This window comes from Varanus komodoensis, unplaced genomic scaffold (genome assembly GCF_004798865.1).
Source record: "Varanus komodoensis strain SLA01 unplaced genomic scaffold, ASM479886v1 scaffold4, whole genome shotgun sequence".
In the NCBI taxonomy this organism is placed as follows: Eukaryota; Metazoa; Chordata; class Lepidosauria; order Squamata; family Varanidae; genus Varanus; species Varanus komodoensis.
In genome coordinates, this window is record NW_025335941.1 from 48,558,924 (window position 1) to 48,576,846 (window position 17,923).

At 37.8% G+C, this 17,923-nt stretch overlaps 1 protein-coding gene across 4 annotated transcripts in view; it reads left to right on the forward strand.

Moving 5' to 3' along the window:
- XPO4 (exportin 4) overlaps positions 1-17,106 on the forward strand; it is a 74,723-nt gene extending 57,617 nt beyond the window's left edge. For 3 of the 4 annotated variants that reach the window (XM_044441870.1, XM_044441871.1, XM_044441874.1), the window contains 7 exons: positions 347-640; positions 1,853-2,033; positions 3,468-3,586; positions 5,113-5,243; positions 7,113-7,230; positions 8,630-8,722; positions 10,496-17,106. In XM_044441870.1, coding sequence (XP_044297805.1) covers positions 347-640; positions 1,853-2,033; positions 3,468-3,586; positions 5,113-5,243; positions 7,113-7,230; positions 8,630-8,722; positions 10,496-10,693 — 1,134 coding nt within the window. In that variant the 3' untranslated portion in view covers positions 10,694-17,106. The remainder of the gene's footprint in view (positions 1-346; positions 641-1,852; positions 2,034-3,467; positions 3,587-5,112; positions 5,244-7,112; positions 7,231-8,629; positions 8,723-10,495) is intronic. The other variant, XM_044441873.1, reaches the window with a different exon arrangement.
- Positions 17,107-17,923: the final 817 nt, after the last annotated feature.

A 17,923-nucleotide genomic window follows, 5' to 3' on the forward strand; every position in this document is an offset into this window, starting at 1 on the left:
CTCTATGACTGCCACTCTGGGTGGATTTAGTCCATGGAGATAAAGGCCTTCAGTGGCTACTAGTCTTGGCAGCTGTTATGCTGTCTCCGGTACCAGAAGAGAGATGCCTATGCACACTGAGAAATGGAGACAGAGGATGCTTTTGTACTCATATTCTCTTTGTGGGATCCTGTGGGTTGCTGTGTGCCATTGTATGAGCAGAATGCTAAACTAGATGGACCACTGCCCTGATCCAGCATACTTTTATGTTGTTACAGAGCATTTGAATTAAAATGCTTATGCCTGCAGTTGCTGCTATTATCACTGAACCTAAAAGCTGTAATGTATTTTTCTGCTTGCTCTGTAGGTTCTTCAGCCACTTCAGCAGCGATTCTTGAATGTGATCAACCAGGAAAACTTCCAACAGATCTGCCAAGAGGAGGAGGTGAAACAAGAAATCACGGCCACCTTAGAGGCACTTTGTGGCATTGCTGAGGCTACCCAGATAGACAATGTAGCAATTCTCTTTAATTTTTTAATGGACTTCCTCACCAATTGCATTGGACTAATGGAGGTATACAAAAATACACCAGAGACTGTTAACCTCATCATAGAAGTTTTTGTTGAAGTTGCACATAAGCAGATATGCTATCTTGGAGAGGTAAGTAACACCAGAAATACACTCTCAGAGTCTAGATACGGGATGTAATTTGTACACACACACAAACAATTCAGTGCACTTTCAATGCTTCTGAATCTCCTTCACGCACTTGTGCATGTTTTTCTGGCCCTTCCAGGCTCTGCTGCCCATTAATCGGAGAACTATTTCCAATTTTAAAAAAGACCCTAGATACTCAGCAACATGAAATATTGCTTTAATTAAGTAAAATGTTTCAAAGGCAATTCCAGCATGCTTAGTTGGAATTCAAATGAAAAACATAGTATTATTAGACAGCCTTTGTCAAGACTGGGACTTGCTGGCTTGCTCCAGAAAAATATTGTCCCTCCTTAGGTGGCTTTCTGTAGTGTTTGTGCTTTGTCCATTAATTGCCTTTTTAATGGGTTTTGACATCACCACCACCACCACATTTCTTTTATTACAATCTTACTTTCATTTGTTCCCTACTCACCTGTCTCTTGCAGAGCTGTGCATTCTGGTCTCACTTCATACACTGTGTATGTGTGATAAAGAAATCTGCATCTACCAATTGATGGTAACAGTTCACACGTGCAATAAAGTGGGCCATACTAAACATATTTGTTTTTACTGTACCTTTAGATGATGTGTTGTGCTTTGCCACAGCTATGACAAAGTTCTCTGAAATTTTTTCATAGTAAGCCATTCCAAAATATCACAAGGTACAGTATCCAGTGTTGTCAATCCACCAGCACCAATCACTGTTTGCTAGCAGGAATGACCACAAGTGCAAGGCATTCCTGGAAACTAGCTCAAACTAGCGCTTCTGGAATTGGACAGGGCAGTGGTGCTTTCTTCTGAGAGCTCCACTGACCTATCCAGTTTTGGAAGTATAAGTCCCTTCCTATTGAGTGGAACCTGCTAGCGCAAGCGTAGGATTTGGTGCTGTCCTTGGTATCTGCAGGTAAGTCTTTAATTCCTTACTAACTGTATTTAATAGTGTTTATTAAATAAAAGTTGCAAAGTGGTGGTTAATCAACATACAGAAATATTTTTGTATAGCTTTTAAAGCCTCCAAGTTGAATAGTAACTGGAAAGGAGCTGGGGGAGAGAGTTTTCTACAGAATGTTAAAGCAGTGTAACTTGTTAGGAAATCTTAAGCTTTTTAAAACCTTTGTAACTTACAACAAAAGTAATTGAAAAAATCATTAAGCTTCTTTTTGCTTTTCTTTGTAGTCTAAAGCCATGAATTTGTATGAAGCTTGTCTGACCCTACTTCAAGTGTATTCCAAGAATAATTTAGGTAGACAACGAATAGATGTTACAGCAGAAGAAGACCAATATCAGGATCTTCTTCTTATCATGGAGCTTCTTACTAACCTACTTTCAAAAGAATTTATAGATTTCAGTGATACAGGTAAGAGGATATCTATACTGAAAATAGTATTAGGACATATTCATACCTAAAAAGCCATTATCACTTAGTATCTGAGTGCCTAAAAGAAGACCTCCTTCCAGACGAACTTTTGTAGCCATTGAGATAATCTTTTCTGGGGACTTTGAGGGATCTGGTAACCCCCCAGATCCTTGCTCATAATTCTCCTGCCATTGAATTCTGTAGCAGAAAAAAATGCTTGAAAACAAATGAAATTTGAGCATTTTAAAGCTCTGTAGTGGTTTGCCACTGAAAATTGGCAGTAAACCTATGGCCTTTAAAAAAATGCTACTGCTGCTCTGCTGGTGGAAGCTGCAGAAAAGAAGGAGGGTTAGGCAGGTAACATAACCCTTTTTTCTCATGGTTCTTCACAACGGAACTTCCTCAGCAGGGATGTTTGCCTGCTTCTCTCTTGTAACTTGTAATTATCTTAATTTGATAGTGCTTTAAATGAACTGTGATCTTGCTTTTTTATTTTTGTTTGTATTTTTAACAAGCTGATGTTTTAATACTGTGTGAGAGCATCTTGCAATTCATATAAATGGGGAGGGGGATAAATATGTAAATAATTCTATTAAGAACACTTGTATTCGAAAGTTGGGATTTGCTCTGTCCTCTGTTGAATGTTCACATGTTGTTGAACCTGAGTTTATAGCTGCATAACATGTGAACAGATAATTCATGATTAGATAAATAAATACTGTACAAGACTTTTCTCCTTCAGGCTAAGGTTGAGGGAAACATTAATAAGGCTACCATTCCAATTTATGCTTCCTGCATTTTGAATGGAGAGGATGGATTTCATTACATGAAATCTAGATTGCAAACTGGATTAATACATTGTTTCATCTATAGTATTTATTCCTAGACAGTTAAGAAATTTGAATCCTTTGATACAGGTGTAGATATAAACATTGTGAATTGCGAAGAACATTAATCTGTGATTTGGTAGGCTGATGAATCCCTTCTAAATGGAATGTCAAGCTTTTCTTCATTTAAAAGGCACCCTCTTTCCTTTTGGTTCTGGGTTTCAGATACCTTTTGCACATTTTGTAATCCTGAGGCAAATCTGATACACCAGCAGTTTATACATGGCATCTTTGCGTTATATGGTTTTTTTTAAAAAATGCACTGAGTTGTGCGCACACAATGTGCAGAATTGGAATGTGAATACAATCACGGTGCTGCTTGTTACCTCTGAAAAGAAAGCATTGTTGAGATAAGTTGTGGCAAACAAAATCAAAATTATTGGAAAGATATGCTGAACTCCAATTGCTTTAGTTTAATAATTTTTAACCTAGACTTGTGATCATTAAGGAAATAACAAAACCTTATATGGTTGGAGCTCAGAAAGGGATTTTGGAGGGGTGGGTGTATTTTTGTCTTGATGTGGCAAATGTATTTTTTTCCCTTTAGATGAAGTATTTAGGGGGCATGAACCCGGGCAAGCCACAAACAGATCTGTGTCAGCAGCAGATGTTGTCTTATATGGGGTGAATTTAATTCTACCTTTAATGTCCCAGGATTTGCTAAAAGTGAGTACAATTTAATGCTCCCTTACTGATAATCTGATTTTCTGTGACCGCTCAGTTTTTTAAAGCTTATAACCGTAGATGTGTCATGTCATTAAACACAAGCATACATTTTCAACCAGCACCTGGCACATCTGTTTCTGGGCAGGAGGTCCAACCAAATCCTGGAAACTTTTAGCTTACAATGATCTCCTCAGTTTCTTTTTCTTCTACTTCACATGACTTCTGGGGACAATTCTGTAATAGCAGACCAGTCCCAACCCAGTTCGTTGTTTTCAGCTTGCAGTGGTTTAAAAAAATGAAACTGCATCCCAAGAATCTAGTAACAGAGCAATTTATTTTAATTGCTTGTTCTGTTTATATATCCCATTTGCCCAGTTTCTACCATCAGGCAATGTAGGCAGGCATGCATTTACTTGGTTCACTTGTCATGACAAACCATTGCTTTAAAAACCTTGAACCCATGACTGGTGGCTTCCTGAGATTTTAGACCATCTGATTATTTAGGGACTAAACAACCTAGCAGTTAACCTGTGATGTGCATGTCTCTTAATTTCAGTCCCACAGTCTGTATTCTCACAGTATGGTCCACAAACAATGAAGGGTCCAAAGAGAAAGAGGAGGCCACGATGGGTCACCTTTTGAGTGAACGATGAGATAAGGGTTCTTGGCTGGTCTCTTGCTCAAGTATGGAACTGATGGAAAAACATCATGTACCTCTAGATTAGGGTGGGCATTCTTTAGGCTTTCAGAGTATACTTCAGTTTTTAGAAGCACAAAATCCATCAATTGGAATCCAGTTTAAAACACATCCCCTTAGATTTGAAGAATTCTTAGCCACAGAATTTGTTTTGAGTACAAGAACTGAATGGGGATCCCAGTCTTTCCACACACACATCTCTCACAGTTACCTTCCCTCTTCTTTATACTTTAACAGTATAGTTTAAGACAGTGGAGAGTAACTTTACAAAAAGTTGGCAACAGAAATCCTTGTCAATCTTTTGCAAATCAGAGCTCTACCAGCTGATCTGAATTTGCCTTTTACCCAGTCTAACAGGTTCTCCTCAACTGAGTACCTGCTGTAAGTGATGCGCATCTGTAGGGTGCCCAGCTGAGAATGCTGCTTTAATTATGTCCTGGGACCAGCCAGTGGTGACCAGAGATCACTCTGCCCATATCAGAGCATCTTAGCCAGAGGCTTAATCATTATAGTTACATAATTTTTCTTCACGGTACAGCATTTTGTGCATTTGTTCTTTGTAATTTGTCAGGAATCTCTTTGCATCTCAGATCAAATTGACCTGTACCTGCCACATTTTTGTGATTTTGATTATTAGACCATTTTTGTGAACAACCTCTCCCCCCATTTTTCTAATTTGGGTATTCACCTTCAGAATTTAGGGCTATGATATGTTGAACATTAAGGGAGATGCATAGAAAATGATGATAGTTGCTTTTGGTCTTTATTTCTGAGCTCAAATATACATATTATGAGGCCAAATTAAAACATACTTTTTTCCCATCTGCAGTTTCCATCACTATGTAATCAATACTACAAACTTATAACATTTATTTGTGAAATATTTCCTGAGAAAATCCCGCAACTTCCAGACGATTTATTTAAAAGCCTTATGTATTCATTAGAATTAGGGATGACATCGTATCCTTTCTGGCAAACTTGTGTGCATTCATTTTTAGCTATGGACTACCTGAGTTTTCTTCTTTTTCCCTTGAAATTTTTATTTTGTAATAGCTACAGACCTCTTAAGTCAAGTATGCTTTTGTTTTAAACTTTATAGTACCAGTTAGAATTACTGTTTTCTGAAAAGCTAGCTCTGTTTTTTCCCTCCTTTTTCCTTACTATATGTCCAAAGCTCCATTACATTCTTGCCTCCATTGTTGTTTCTAATCACTTCTTTCAGAGAAACTTTCTTTCACAGATACCTCAAATCCTTTGCTTGAACAAGCTTACCTACAGGCAGCTTGCAGCAGATGTGGCCATTCATCTACTGCAGCTTTTTGATCCCTTCATCAATAAAAATATTGGCCTAGTATATAAGCCTGCTGCTAGGCATGTGTGAGGAATCTGTTTTGGGGGTGGGAATTCAATGGACTCCCTCAGCTCAGCTTTCTAGAGCCCGATTTGCTTTGATATGGTGGGGAATCTTGAGTTCCTGGAGAACATGCCCAGCTTTGCACAGTGCTCACCAGAAATCAGTTCCCAAGAAAACAGCATTCCTCTTCTGCCTTGGGTGCAGCAGCCTTCATATGCACTGCTGTGCATGACTCAGGAGAAGGCTTCCAGAAGACCTTCATTCCACAAGCATTCATGGACTTTGTCTCACCTCAGCATGCTTTCCAAGACAGGGCCAAGCACAAAAGGAACCCTGCAAATGCTAGAGGGATGGATTCTGCAGACCTTTGACACATCCCTACTTGCTACTGGACTTGCTACTTAAGATGTGTATGTGTATTGCATTGGTCTATCTCATGTAAAATATCAGTAAAATATTCACTGATCTATCTGATGGAAGATTATGTTCCAGTTCACATAATCTTTGCTTAACATGCCCTTTTCTATGTACAATGATTTTTTCATGGAACAGTATACAAGCATGTAATACTTTCTCCCCCACTTTGCCCTAACTGGTCGCAGTCTGCTGTGGTCACTGTCAGCAGTTGATTTTGTATTTGGGCTCTAAATTCTGCTTTTAATGGTCACTGACTTGAAAATGGAGATAAATTTCATAAAATACATTTAGGAAAAAGCACATTTCAAAAGCCTTAGAACAGGGAACCAGAACCCCTATCCTGTGGGCCTAATTCAGTATGTGGAGGTTCTGTATCTGGCCCTCTGAACCTCTTTGGAGCACTGCTGGAGGAATTCCCAGACTTTGTTTCAGCCTGAAGTCAGAAATAACACTGTTCAGGCAGAGGATTTGGCTAGCACTAAGCACTTAGCACCCATTCATCCCAGTGCCAGCCTAATGGCTTTCTGCAGTATGTATTTGCTAAGTGATTTTGTGCATGTCCCAACCCAGAGAAAGCTAAAACAGTTTCTGGCATTTGTGGAATGGCAGCAGTGGTGGGTGAAACTCAAATACTTTGGCCACCTAATGAGAAGGAACAATTCACTGGAGAAGACCCTGATGCTGGGAACAATTGATGGCAAAAGGAGAAGGGGATGGCAGAGGATGAGGTGGCTACATGGAGTCACTGGGGCAGTGGGTGTGAGCTTGGGTGGACTCCGAGGGATGATGGAGGACAGGAGAGCCTGGAGGAATGTTTTCTATGAGGTTGTGATGGGTCGGGCATGACTTTGTGACTAACAACTACAGTGGTGGGTAAGGCCACTGTCAGGGCCATTATTGGATAGGCAGTTTGGCCCCTCACTCCAACATAGTTCTGCTCCATTGTCATAGAATAATATATAAGAGTAAGGCAATTCATAAGGTCTGTTAAAATTTTCTTGATGGCAGTGTAATATTTCCAATGGCAAAAAAAGGATTCCTTGACTTTGATTAATCAGAATGAGTTCAGATGTTTGCCAGCTCTGCTTAGAAGCTCTGACACCATTAGCAGAGCAGTGTGCAAAAGCACAAGAGACAGACTCATCTCTCTTTTTAGCAACAAGGCACTTTCTTAAGGTAAGAAAGAATCTTCCATATTTTGTTGTCTTTACCAGTTGCACCTTCATATTTATTGCAACTGTGGCATAGTTACTTTTATACCTCTGACAAAAATATCGCTTGCTTGTGAACTTGTAGGCATGGCCCTATTCATCTTTATTTCTCTGCAGATCCTAAACTATTTTAGGGCATTTTATAAATATTAGAAAATAATGCGGAACCCTAAGCTCATGTCCCAGCTTTGAATGAAAAACAGTTGAAAAAATGACTTGCCAAAGAACAGTTAGTTGAAGGAGAAAGTGCATTAATGCAGTTTCCTGAACAATTGCCTTAGCAGAAAACTTCTTGTAGCGCAGATTCACATTGTTTCAAGGAACCTCCAGGGTTCTAGGGGCCTCCCCCTCCTGGAATCCACTGGGACTGCCACACTGCAGGGGAGCTCACCGTGTGGCAGCCCAGAACCCGCTTTGGCTGCCACACAATTTCACTTTAAACAAGATGCAAATTTGGCACCTGGGGCATCAAAGGCCATAGAAGGCTGTATGCCTTGCAGTATACTGAATTTTAAAAATGCTGATTGTGTAGGTCTTGAGAATGAGTTTGTGCAAAATCTTACACAAGAGGCAATAATGGGTTTTCTCATGCAGCACTTCCACTTAGTTATAAACAGCCCTTCCATGACTGGAAAAGGTTTGCTGTCGTCAGAAGGTTTCCAGCCCAGTTCAGTTCCAGGCCAATAGGTTAGATGAACACCATGTCTGGTAACAGCTTTAATAAAGGCAGGGTTTCTCTTCAAACGTTTTCTATAAAATTAGTGGGATTGGTTGCTGGGCTCAAGAGAAGGAATCAGTGGTGGTGTTGAATGAAGGAATACAATCCTTGACGGACAAGAGGCTTAGTGCTGTAGCGAAGAGAGTGAGCTGTTAGCCAGGAAATCCTCAAGATCAGATTTCATAATCACATCTCACCCCAGGCACACACTGATCAGACCATCTTATAATACCATCTTATAATGATCATCCTGGCCCTGAAGGTTGTCTTAAAGATTATTGAAAGTCTGTGTTCTCTAGTAGGAATGCTTGATATGTACTCTGTGCATGCACATTATCTTCTAATATTTATTACTGACATTGCAATGGCTGAGCAAGAAATTGATCATATCTATCTATGGTTCCAATGTTGTATAGGAGTAATATTGATAGGAGTAACAAATAAGTACCTAATCTGCATCCAGTTCCCAGATTCTGCTCTTTCCATTCAGAGCTATGTATGATATTAAAGTTCATCTTAATGGCAGTTTTGCATAGTGGGCTTCTACAGTACAAGACTTTTCTATTAGCTTGGAGCATATGATCCCCCCCCCCCCATAAAAGGTCTTCCAGAGTTATATGCGATCGTTGTTTTTTTGCAATTTCAGATGGTTTTTGATATGCTGGTACTGCAAAAGCACAATACAGAGATGACAGCTGCAGCAGGTGAAGCATTTTACACATTAGTATGTTTGCACCAGGTACGACACTTTAAGTTAATTCTTATTAACACTTTTAAAGAACTTGCAAATGTAATTGATTGCAAAATGTCAGAGTTAAAGATTATGTGTGGAAGTAGGTCTACAGGTGTTACTCTGTTTTCATTGGAACTGCTCAGTAATTGTTTCTGTGCACAGGAATTCTAATGGTAGAACCCTAAGAGGCCTCTGCAGGGAAGGCATGAAAAGTGGCTGCCAATTTTCCACTCTGGCAGCCGTCCCTTGTGTCTCATAGAATGTCACTCTGGCCTAAGTCCCTGGCATCTCAGGAGGGGGCAGAGGGGCTGTACTGGGATAACTGAAAGTCCCTCATACAAATGCATCTTACCCTCAACTTTGAACTCACTAGTGGCTGGAAGCAAGTATTATGATATGGGCCTGATTATAATAATGCATGCACATGACACACACGGAAGGATATGACAGTTCATTTGATACTGAATTCTAGTTGCAGAGGAAAACCTGACTGCTCAAAAGTTGAGGAAGCCCAAAAGAGAAATAATTGTTTATTGCTTTAGACAGTGCTTTTTTTGTTTAAAAAAAAAAGTGCCAGAACTCACATCTTGTTAATCTTTTATTTAAACAATTATATATTCAGTTCTTAATATTCTGGCCTTTTTATTAGCAGGACCGGTTGAGAATTAGTAATGTTTTTCATTTTTAAATGTGGGGTCACACTTTTACACTAAAAATTAAAAAAAGATTTTCAGTTCACCAACTTTTTTTAAAATAAAGAAATTATTTACCGTTTGCACGTAGCCAGTCACTCTACACACATCAACACTGTGTAATGAAACATAATGGTCACCGCCCACAGTAAGCACTCAGCACGCGACCACACAACCAATCACAAGCCGAGCAGCGTCACAAGCTGAGCAGCGCCTTCACACCCAGCGTGGACACACAAGCAGCCTGCATGCAGCATTTTAATGATTTTGCCACTGACCTGCTATACCCGACAGGGCGATTCAAATTCATGTGGAAAAATCCATCGAAAAAAGGTGCCAGAACGCCATTCCGGTGCATTCTATGACAAAAAAAGCCCTGGCTTTAGAACAACATCATCAGGAAAATTGGAATCCTACATTCAAATGTTGTTAAAATGAAGAAGGTTGAAAGCATCTAAAAGCAATACAGCAAAATATATGATAAGTGTATACACAGAGATGCAAAAGAAAAAGAAAATCTGAAGAAAGTAGACTTACAAAGAAGATGCTTGCAAGAGTTCAGATAAATAGTTCTTCCTGGGATTTGCTTGTCCTGAATTTTCAGAATGCAAGGACTGCTCCTTTTCTAAGACCAGAATAAGAACTTCCCTTTCCAGATGTCAGCTACCTCTTCTCAGAAATTACAGGATGTTGGAATCTTGCCCCCCTTTCTCACCCTTAGAGAACCCCTTCCATCTCAGATCTGCAGTATTAATATTACCTTGAGTAGTTCCTAGAAGAATTGCTGAGATAATGTATAAAAATGTAATATCTTTATTAGGCGCACACAAAAAAATCAGAAAAAGTGTGCACACTTTTGACATCTCCAGACCTCTTCACTGGGGAAGATATTTTTGCTGATTGCAGAAGTCCAGAGTTCTCAATGTTGTACGTTTCTTGTGGTCCTTGGGTTGATCTCATAAAGATATTATACTATACAGATTTTGGAGTTTTTGTATGGCCAACACTACTGCTTTGTATCATAAATATGCAGTTTTTTATTAATATAATTTTGTTCTGTTGTGTAATGATGGCTCTCTTTTCACAGGCTGAATATTCTGAATTAGTTGAAACATTATTATCAAGTCAACAAGATCCAATAATTTACCAGCGGTTAGCAGATGCCTTCAACAAGCTTACTGCAAGTAGCACTCCGCCTACGCTGGACCGTAAGCAGAAGATGGCCTTCCTCAAAAGTTTAGAAGACTTTATGTCGAATGTCGGTGGTCTCCTCTGTGTAAAATAAACTCCAGAACTATATGCCTAACTTAGACCCTTTCTGCAAAATGCACTGAAAAACGCTGAAAGCTGACTTAATCTTAATGCCTGTTTCTGGGTTTTTCTCAGCCATCTAAGTTTTTAGAGAGCCTGGAAGTTTTGATATAGTGCAGTGGAATAGGAGATGTCAACTCTAAAATCAGCTTCTGCTAATATGTGTTAGCCACAGTCTGTCATACCTTTTTATGTTGTACAGAATAAACGGAAAAACTGAAATTTTAAAAAGAATTCCACAAGTGCATATAGATATGGGCACAATAAAAACAAGAACCAGTGCCTTTTCCCAAATGGCCTCAAATAATGACAATTCAAGCTCCTAAAATTTTTTTGTTGTTGTTGCTATAAACCCTTTTAGTGTGTGATATAGACACATACAGAACTGTAAAACAATTCTAAGCTTTATTTTTCCTCTCTGAAAACTGTGTGTGTAATCCATGAAGAAGAAAAAGAAGACGACCACCAAATAATATTTTTAACTTAGTATTTTGTTTTGTTTTGTTTTTTTACATCAACCTGGTGTTGCATGTTTGTGTAATACAAGTTTCTACATTATACGCTGCTTCCCTAAAGTTCAGAAAGAAGAAAGGTGTATATTTTTGTTTCCCCTCAAATGAACTTTAGGAACTGTAGCCATTTCATTGCCTTAATTTAAAGCAAATTTAAAGAGAAAGCTGATATAAGTTAGGAGAAAAATCTAAGGCAAGCTTTGGGTCTTCAGAAGTGGTTTAGAACATTGGCATTAAGCTGCTGTGTATCTGTTTGCAGCCTTCTTGTGTTGAGAATATTATGTCAGTGTGAGTGTAAAGAGGAGTTGATGTGTAATTTTACTTTCAGTATCTCTTGATTCACACCCAGCTCATGCACAACTACAGTGTATTTCTAGACTGAACTGTTTGCTGAAGCAATAATGTTTCAAAAGGTGTAAATTATTGATTTCTACAACCTGTTTTTTAATATTGGGGCATTAGATTCAATGGCTAGTCTACCTGAATTTCAGCCTCTTCTAGCCAGGAGCCATGTATGTTTGATTTCAAGATTCAGAATACCAAACTGTGATCTGATGTCCTGCCATCACCATCAGATCTACGGTGCTGTCTTCTGCTGCTCTGGTCCCATTTGTTCAGTGTGTTGGCACTTTAAAGATTTAAAATTACCTTTATGGTTTTCATCTGACACCCACCAAATAGGAGGCTGCCATGGGAACAAAGTGTCAGGAACTCAAGAATATAGAAGCAGGGAATTTACTAATAGTTACAAGCCAAACTAAACCAACACAGATGCATATGCTGCTGACTTAAAATGAGTAATTTTTGATGAAGGAAGGGGATACTTGTCTCCAAGGCCTTATATTTCATACTCTGCAAGATGTTTGCTACTGGATATTTCCAAGTAGTTGTTTTTACAGTTTGTATGGAGATGTGTAAAAACACTCACCTCTTCATAGCCTAATGTTTGCAATTCTATGCCATCATTGAGCTTTTCATTTCAAAATTAAATCACTCTACCTAGAATTATATATGTTTGAAAAATGAAGCGTTGTGGAGTGTTATAAGGGTCCAAAACATAACTTCTTTAATTCCTTCTTGGCAAACCATGAATTCAGAAATCAAAACCTCCAATTATTATCTCCACAAGCATTGAAAATGAGCAAGTTGGCAAGATTCCTTTTATAAAGTGGAAAACATCTGCAAGCAATAGTGAATCTTGGTCAAGGAACCTACCTTTCTGGCTGGCTTGGAGAAGATTCTGCCAAACACTGCTGCTGTACAAGCTCCATTTGTTTCAGGTGGTTATGTTCTGGTTTCTATGCAGGTCAGTGCAAAATAAATGGAACTTGTCTGCAACATTACTTGGTGGATTGCTTCTAAAATTAAGAGTTGTCAAGGATTATTTGTAATCTTAAACTTCCTCATTCTAAATGTATATTATATTAAAGGGAAACTGTCCAGTACATTTTTACCTAACCTTTTGTAACTGTTAGTAATGTCTAAGAAGGCTATCTTTCCTGTTTTTGTATTTTTTAAAACTATGAACAACATTCTATCTCTTTCCCCCATCCAGCATGTTTCCAGATGTCACATTATGTATCTCCCCTTTTCTGATTGTAGACATTGAAACAATTTCTGAGATATTGCAGTAGCTCTGGAAACATATTTTGGTGCATATGCACCTTCACCACACTGCTCTTTAAAGCTTTTTATTGCTCGACTATGTCCATGTCTTAAAAATAATAATTCGGATACTTGTACTTCTGTTAGTGGGGGCACAAACAAAGCCCATGAAAATCAATAAAAATACAATGCATTTAGTTGGCTGTTACTTTAAGCCATGTGATATTTTTGAGAAGTCGGTACATTGATGTAACAGCAGTATTCGGCACACAGTGAAAATTACACTGAAGACAAACACTTGTTTAAAAAATTGATCTTTTGTACAAGCCACACTTGTATTAATTCTAGTATGCTTATCAAATGTGGTTCTTTGATACAGTAAATAACTTCCATGGAGTGTCTGTTCTAATGATAAGTCCACAATTCTTGCTCAGAATTACAGTTTAGGCTTTTCAAAACAGGCATTAATTTTGGGGATAACTTTTTAAACTGTTGTGATTCCACTCCACTAATGGCTAAATATTTCAAGGCATACACAAGCACAAGAAAATTAACTTTGATTTCATCATGGGAGTCAATTGATATGTTCTTAATCAAAAAGGACTTCAATCTTCAGGATTGAAAAGAATCTGTTTTTGCAGAAGAAGATCAGGAATTTTAATTGGAGCTTCTCTCTGGTTCATGCAGAATACTTGGAGGATTATGGGCATCCAATGGAGGATTGATGGAATATAGAGGTGACAATTACTTTGGCATTCCTGTCACCTCCCAAAACACTTCAGTGGTCATTTTCAACCATCTAAGAATTTTACATTGGTTTATGAGAGGAACCAGAGGCACTACCAGGATTCTTCATGGGGCTGTAGTGTCTTGTTACTCCCTGCCCCCTAGTATTCCCCTCCAAATGTTAGTTTAGGGGGTCAGCCTTGCAATCCCCAGGCTTCTGCCAGTGTGGAAAGAATTTCATTATCAGCAAGGGCAGAGGGAAGGCACTTTGAATTCAGGCTCTCAGTTCTGACTTCCAAGTGCTTCTCTAAGGCTGGAGCTGAGACTGTAGACAGCATCAAGGGGCAAAGAACTGCACCCTGAGAAAAACACTAAAGTATAGATGAATATTTAATAGCTTATTTCAAAGCAAACAATTTGAAACTTCATTTGAAATTCAGTTGAAAATTGTTAAAGACATACCTCCTATCAACTAATGAACTGAAATTCTTAAAATATTTTGGTTAATATACCATAGAGTTTTTAAAGATCCAAAATTAAAATAATAGCATTTTTGCCCTTCCTGAATTTTAGTTAAGAAAAGATTAATCTTCCTACATATACCACACCAGAGATAATGCTTGTCTAACTTAAATTCAAAAAGCCAATTATGACATCTACTATTTGCCAGCTAATTGATTACAGTGGGAACTGAATGAGATCCCTGAGAATACCACATAACTATACAGCAAAGTATTTAGCAGGTCTAAATATTGTTCATTAATAATCTACATTGGACCATTAGTCTCATGATACTAATGTTGGCTATAATTGTACTTCAGGTTCACCGATAGGGAAAAAGCAAAGATAGTATTTATTTTGGGATAATTTGCATTATGTCAGAAATTGATCATGTGTAAAAAAAAAAAAAAAACCTCACAGTAAAAGTAAAGTAAACCATCTGGAAATTATTGACAACTCAGCATTTTCCTTCTTGCTTCCTGAATGGGGAAAGTCTGCATTTTGTCAAGTTGGCCAGTTAATTTGTGTGGTCATCTCTGTAACTGGAGAGTTGCTAAAGTACTTATTTTAAGATTTGTCTTCTAAATCCTGTTCTTTTTGAATTCTCCCAATATGCAGAATTTTGCAAATATGCAAAATCACTTTATGAAGCAAAACATGATTTCATGCCACTTTCTTGAAGGTCTTGAATAATCAGATAACCTCACTGAGGATACAATTCTAAACCCATTTACTTACCTTGGAATAAGCCCCATTAAATTCAGTAGGCCTTTCTTTTGAGTAGGCATGCATATGATTGCGCTGTAAATGCCATAATTGTCTACATAATAAAAAAGCTATTATAGAACCTGAGAATCTTTCAGGTCTCAGCTGAAAGAACAGCAATAAAAATAGAGCAGTACTGCTGACTGCAACAGAGATCCTGGTTCCAACAGATGGACAAATCCATAATAGACAAGAATAGGAAGCTATGGCTGTGTACTAGACAAGGCAGAATACTGGGAATGATTTACGATTAAAGGTCTTTTGTATTTTGTCTGGGAGCTAACCTCACTTGCTCAAAATCCCGAAAAATGGTTTTCCAGTTGTTTCTGTCTGAGATAATTACCTGAAGCCAATTTTGCAATTATCCAGCTTTCTGCATCTGTGGTGTTGCTAGAATGCAAGTAGAACCTGGATCCATTTGCTCTTGGTAATACAATAAAAAGAGCATTATGTATCTGGAGTGGAGACAGCTAGAATGCAGTTAACATTGCAAGACACATTTACCTTCCTACCATCTCAGATACAATGTTGATCTGCTGCATCATAAAAGGCAGTTTTAAGAGCTAGAAAAGTTACCTTCAGCAACAGATTATTAGAAATCAAATATTATTGGCTTTTCCTTCTGCTAATTTGGGTCCAACTTACATTTGGCTAAAAGGTGTGTGTCAGAAATGTTAGATTGTTTTCAGAGTTGGACATCATGAACCAGAAACCCTTGAGTCAAGCAATCACTCCTCTTTCCGTTCTGCTTATTCTGCTATTTCTTCCTTAACACCTTGAATGTATCTTTTGTCTTTTTAGTTTAAGAATTATTACTGATGATCTAGAACAAGAGTCAATTCTGTCTTCAGCTTCTGAGAGCAGCTGAAAAGTTTTAAAGCAGCAGTTTGTCCAAAATATTATTTTGTGTTATATTAACAGTGAAGTCTGGAATAAACTTGAATAATTAGGGAGTGGGGAAGTGCAAAGCCTTCATGCTTATTTCGTGGAGGCTGATATATTTTTGTTGTCATGTACTAGGAGCCTCAGGTTCTTAATTTGCTGTTTTATTTTTGTTTTAAGAAATCTGGGACACCTGAAACAGCTCAGACAACAACATAAAATCCTAAACTAAAAGCATAACACAGGTGGTTAAGCCAAAATTGGAGGGAAAGAGGAAATTTCATTCAACTTTAATTCAGATTTTAATCCTCACTGGATATTGAAGCATCAGAACTTTAATTTAATGATGGTGTTTTTTTAGAAAGCAGTATAGTAGAACTTGCCCATAAAAATAGTACCGTGATATTGGTGCTTCAATGTATAGATCAGTATTTTGGTTGAACCTTTTTTTCTCTTTGCTGGATGACTGATCAAATGTTCTATTGAGAAAGTGTTTTAAAGTATGTATTTCAACTGTTTCCTTGCTACACCTAATGCTTGCATCTACACAAATATTTGTCTCCGAGCTTCTGTTTTCAATTCCAAAATGCATTGCATTGCTTTTTACCAAAAAGTAAGAGTATACAGCAGGCTTACATGGCTTGTATCTGTACTGTAGAAGGGGCTGGTTACTACAAACAAGGCTACAGTATAAAGATTTTTATGTATCTGATTCTTTCAGTAATCCTGCTAGAGAGTTGCATTGCAAGTCAAAATCACCCCTTCAAAATTAGCTGGGGTGGGGCTCTCCAGTGCTCACTGGATATGCTAGTCATGCCTGCTCTATTTTAGGTATTGTTGTGTCTACTGTTCCTTCTTTTTATGTGTTTTATTACTTTCAAGAAGCATTTTGCTACTTTTGAATTATTGCTGTATTTACCAGAAACTACTTAGGAAGATCTCTTCTCACAAGATCAGCACTACTGCAGTTGAACGCTTATGCTCTTCTACCATCTTTATGAAAGACTGTTCTGTTGAAGTACTCTTGGACTGCCTTCAGGCTTTTATGCACTTTTGTGACTTTACAGCTGTTAAAAATGAATTATCTTGCAACTATTTTGATAAAACGCATATGTATTAAAAAAAAAAACCAAACAAAACCTAACTGCCTCAGGAAAGCAAGTTACAATAGATACCTGTCTCTTATTTTAACTGAAATATGTTCATCTATGTTTCTTTTTAAGATAGCCAGATCCTGTTTAGAAGCCATGATGGGGGATGGGGGAGATGTTAACAGAGGTCTAGTTCAACTTGAAAAAGAGCAAAATTAATTTTAAAATTACTCCCACCTACCCACCCTTTATGTTAAATTCTATATTTGGTTCCATATATTAAAACATTACTAGGAATGAAAGGAGCTGTGGCTATGTATAGGATTTCCATTTTTCTTGTAAAATCTGTTGCTGTAGAAATTGTTTGCTATTTAATTGCATTTCTGTTTGGCTTCTAATTCTACTGGTTTTGTTAAATTTATCTCGTATGTTTTTCTTCCTGCTTCTTGTGATAGCAGCCTGATTACTGCTTGAAAGATGGGAGAAGAGGCTATTTATTCAACTCTACAGATCTGATAGAATAATATGTTTTATTTTTACTGGGAATAACTTAGCTGAGGAGAACCCAATGAGGTGGTTCTATATTGGGTTTTGTAGATGTTTAGACGTGACATCATCTTCACCCACTCCGAGATGAAATTTCTCAGGGCACTATGGTGTAATACACTCGAGATGCTGGATATGTGCAAGTCATGTAACTACAAAATCATTAAGCAAGAGCATTTGAAAACTAGCAAAGTTATTTTCCAAACCCTGAGATTTCAGGTTGTACTTGTGGCACCCTGCCTATGGAATGCGGTCCCCAGAGAGGGCCGCCTGGCGCCGTCATTATATGTTTTTCGGCGCCAGGTTAAGACCTTTTTATTTAATCAATATTTTAATAAGTTTTAATATTGAATTTTATCATACAAAGTATATACCAGTTTTTCTAATGACTGCCTAACTGTTGAGAGATAGTGAACATATGTTCAGTATTGAAGAGTCAAACCAAACCTAGTTCAATTAAAATCTATAATGAAAAAAAACAAGTAGATGAAGATATTCTGATCTCATTAGAATGCGGTCGATGCATAGAATTAAAATAATATGCTACAGAGAATAGAGAGTGTTGGAAGAATTCTA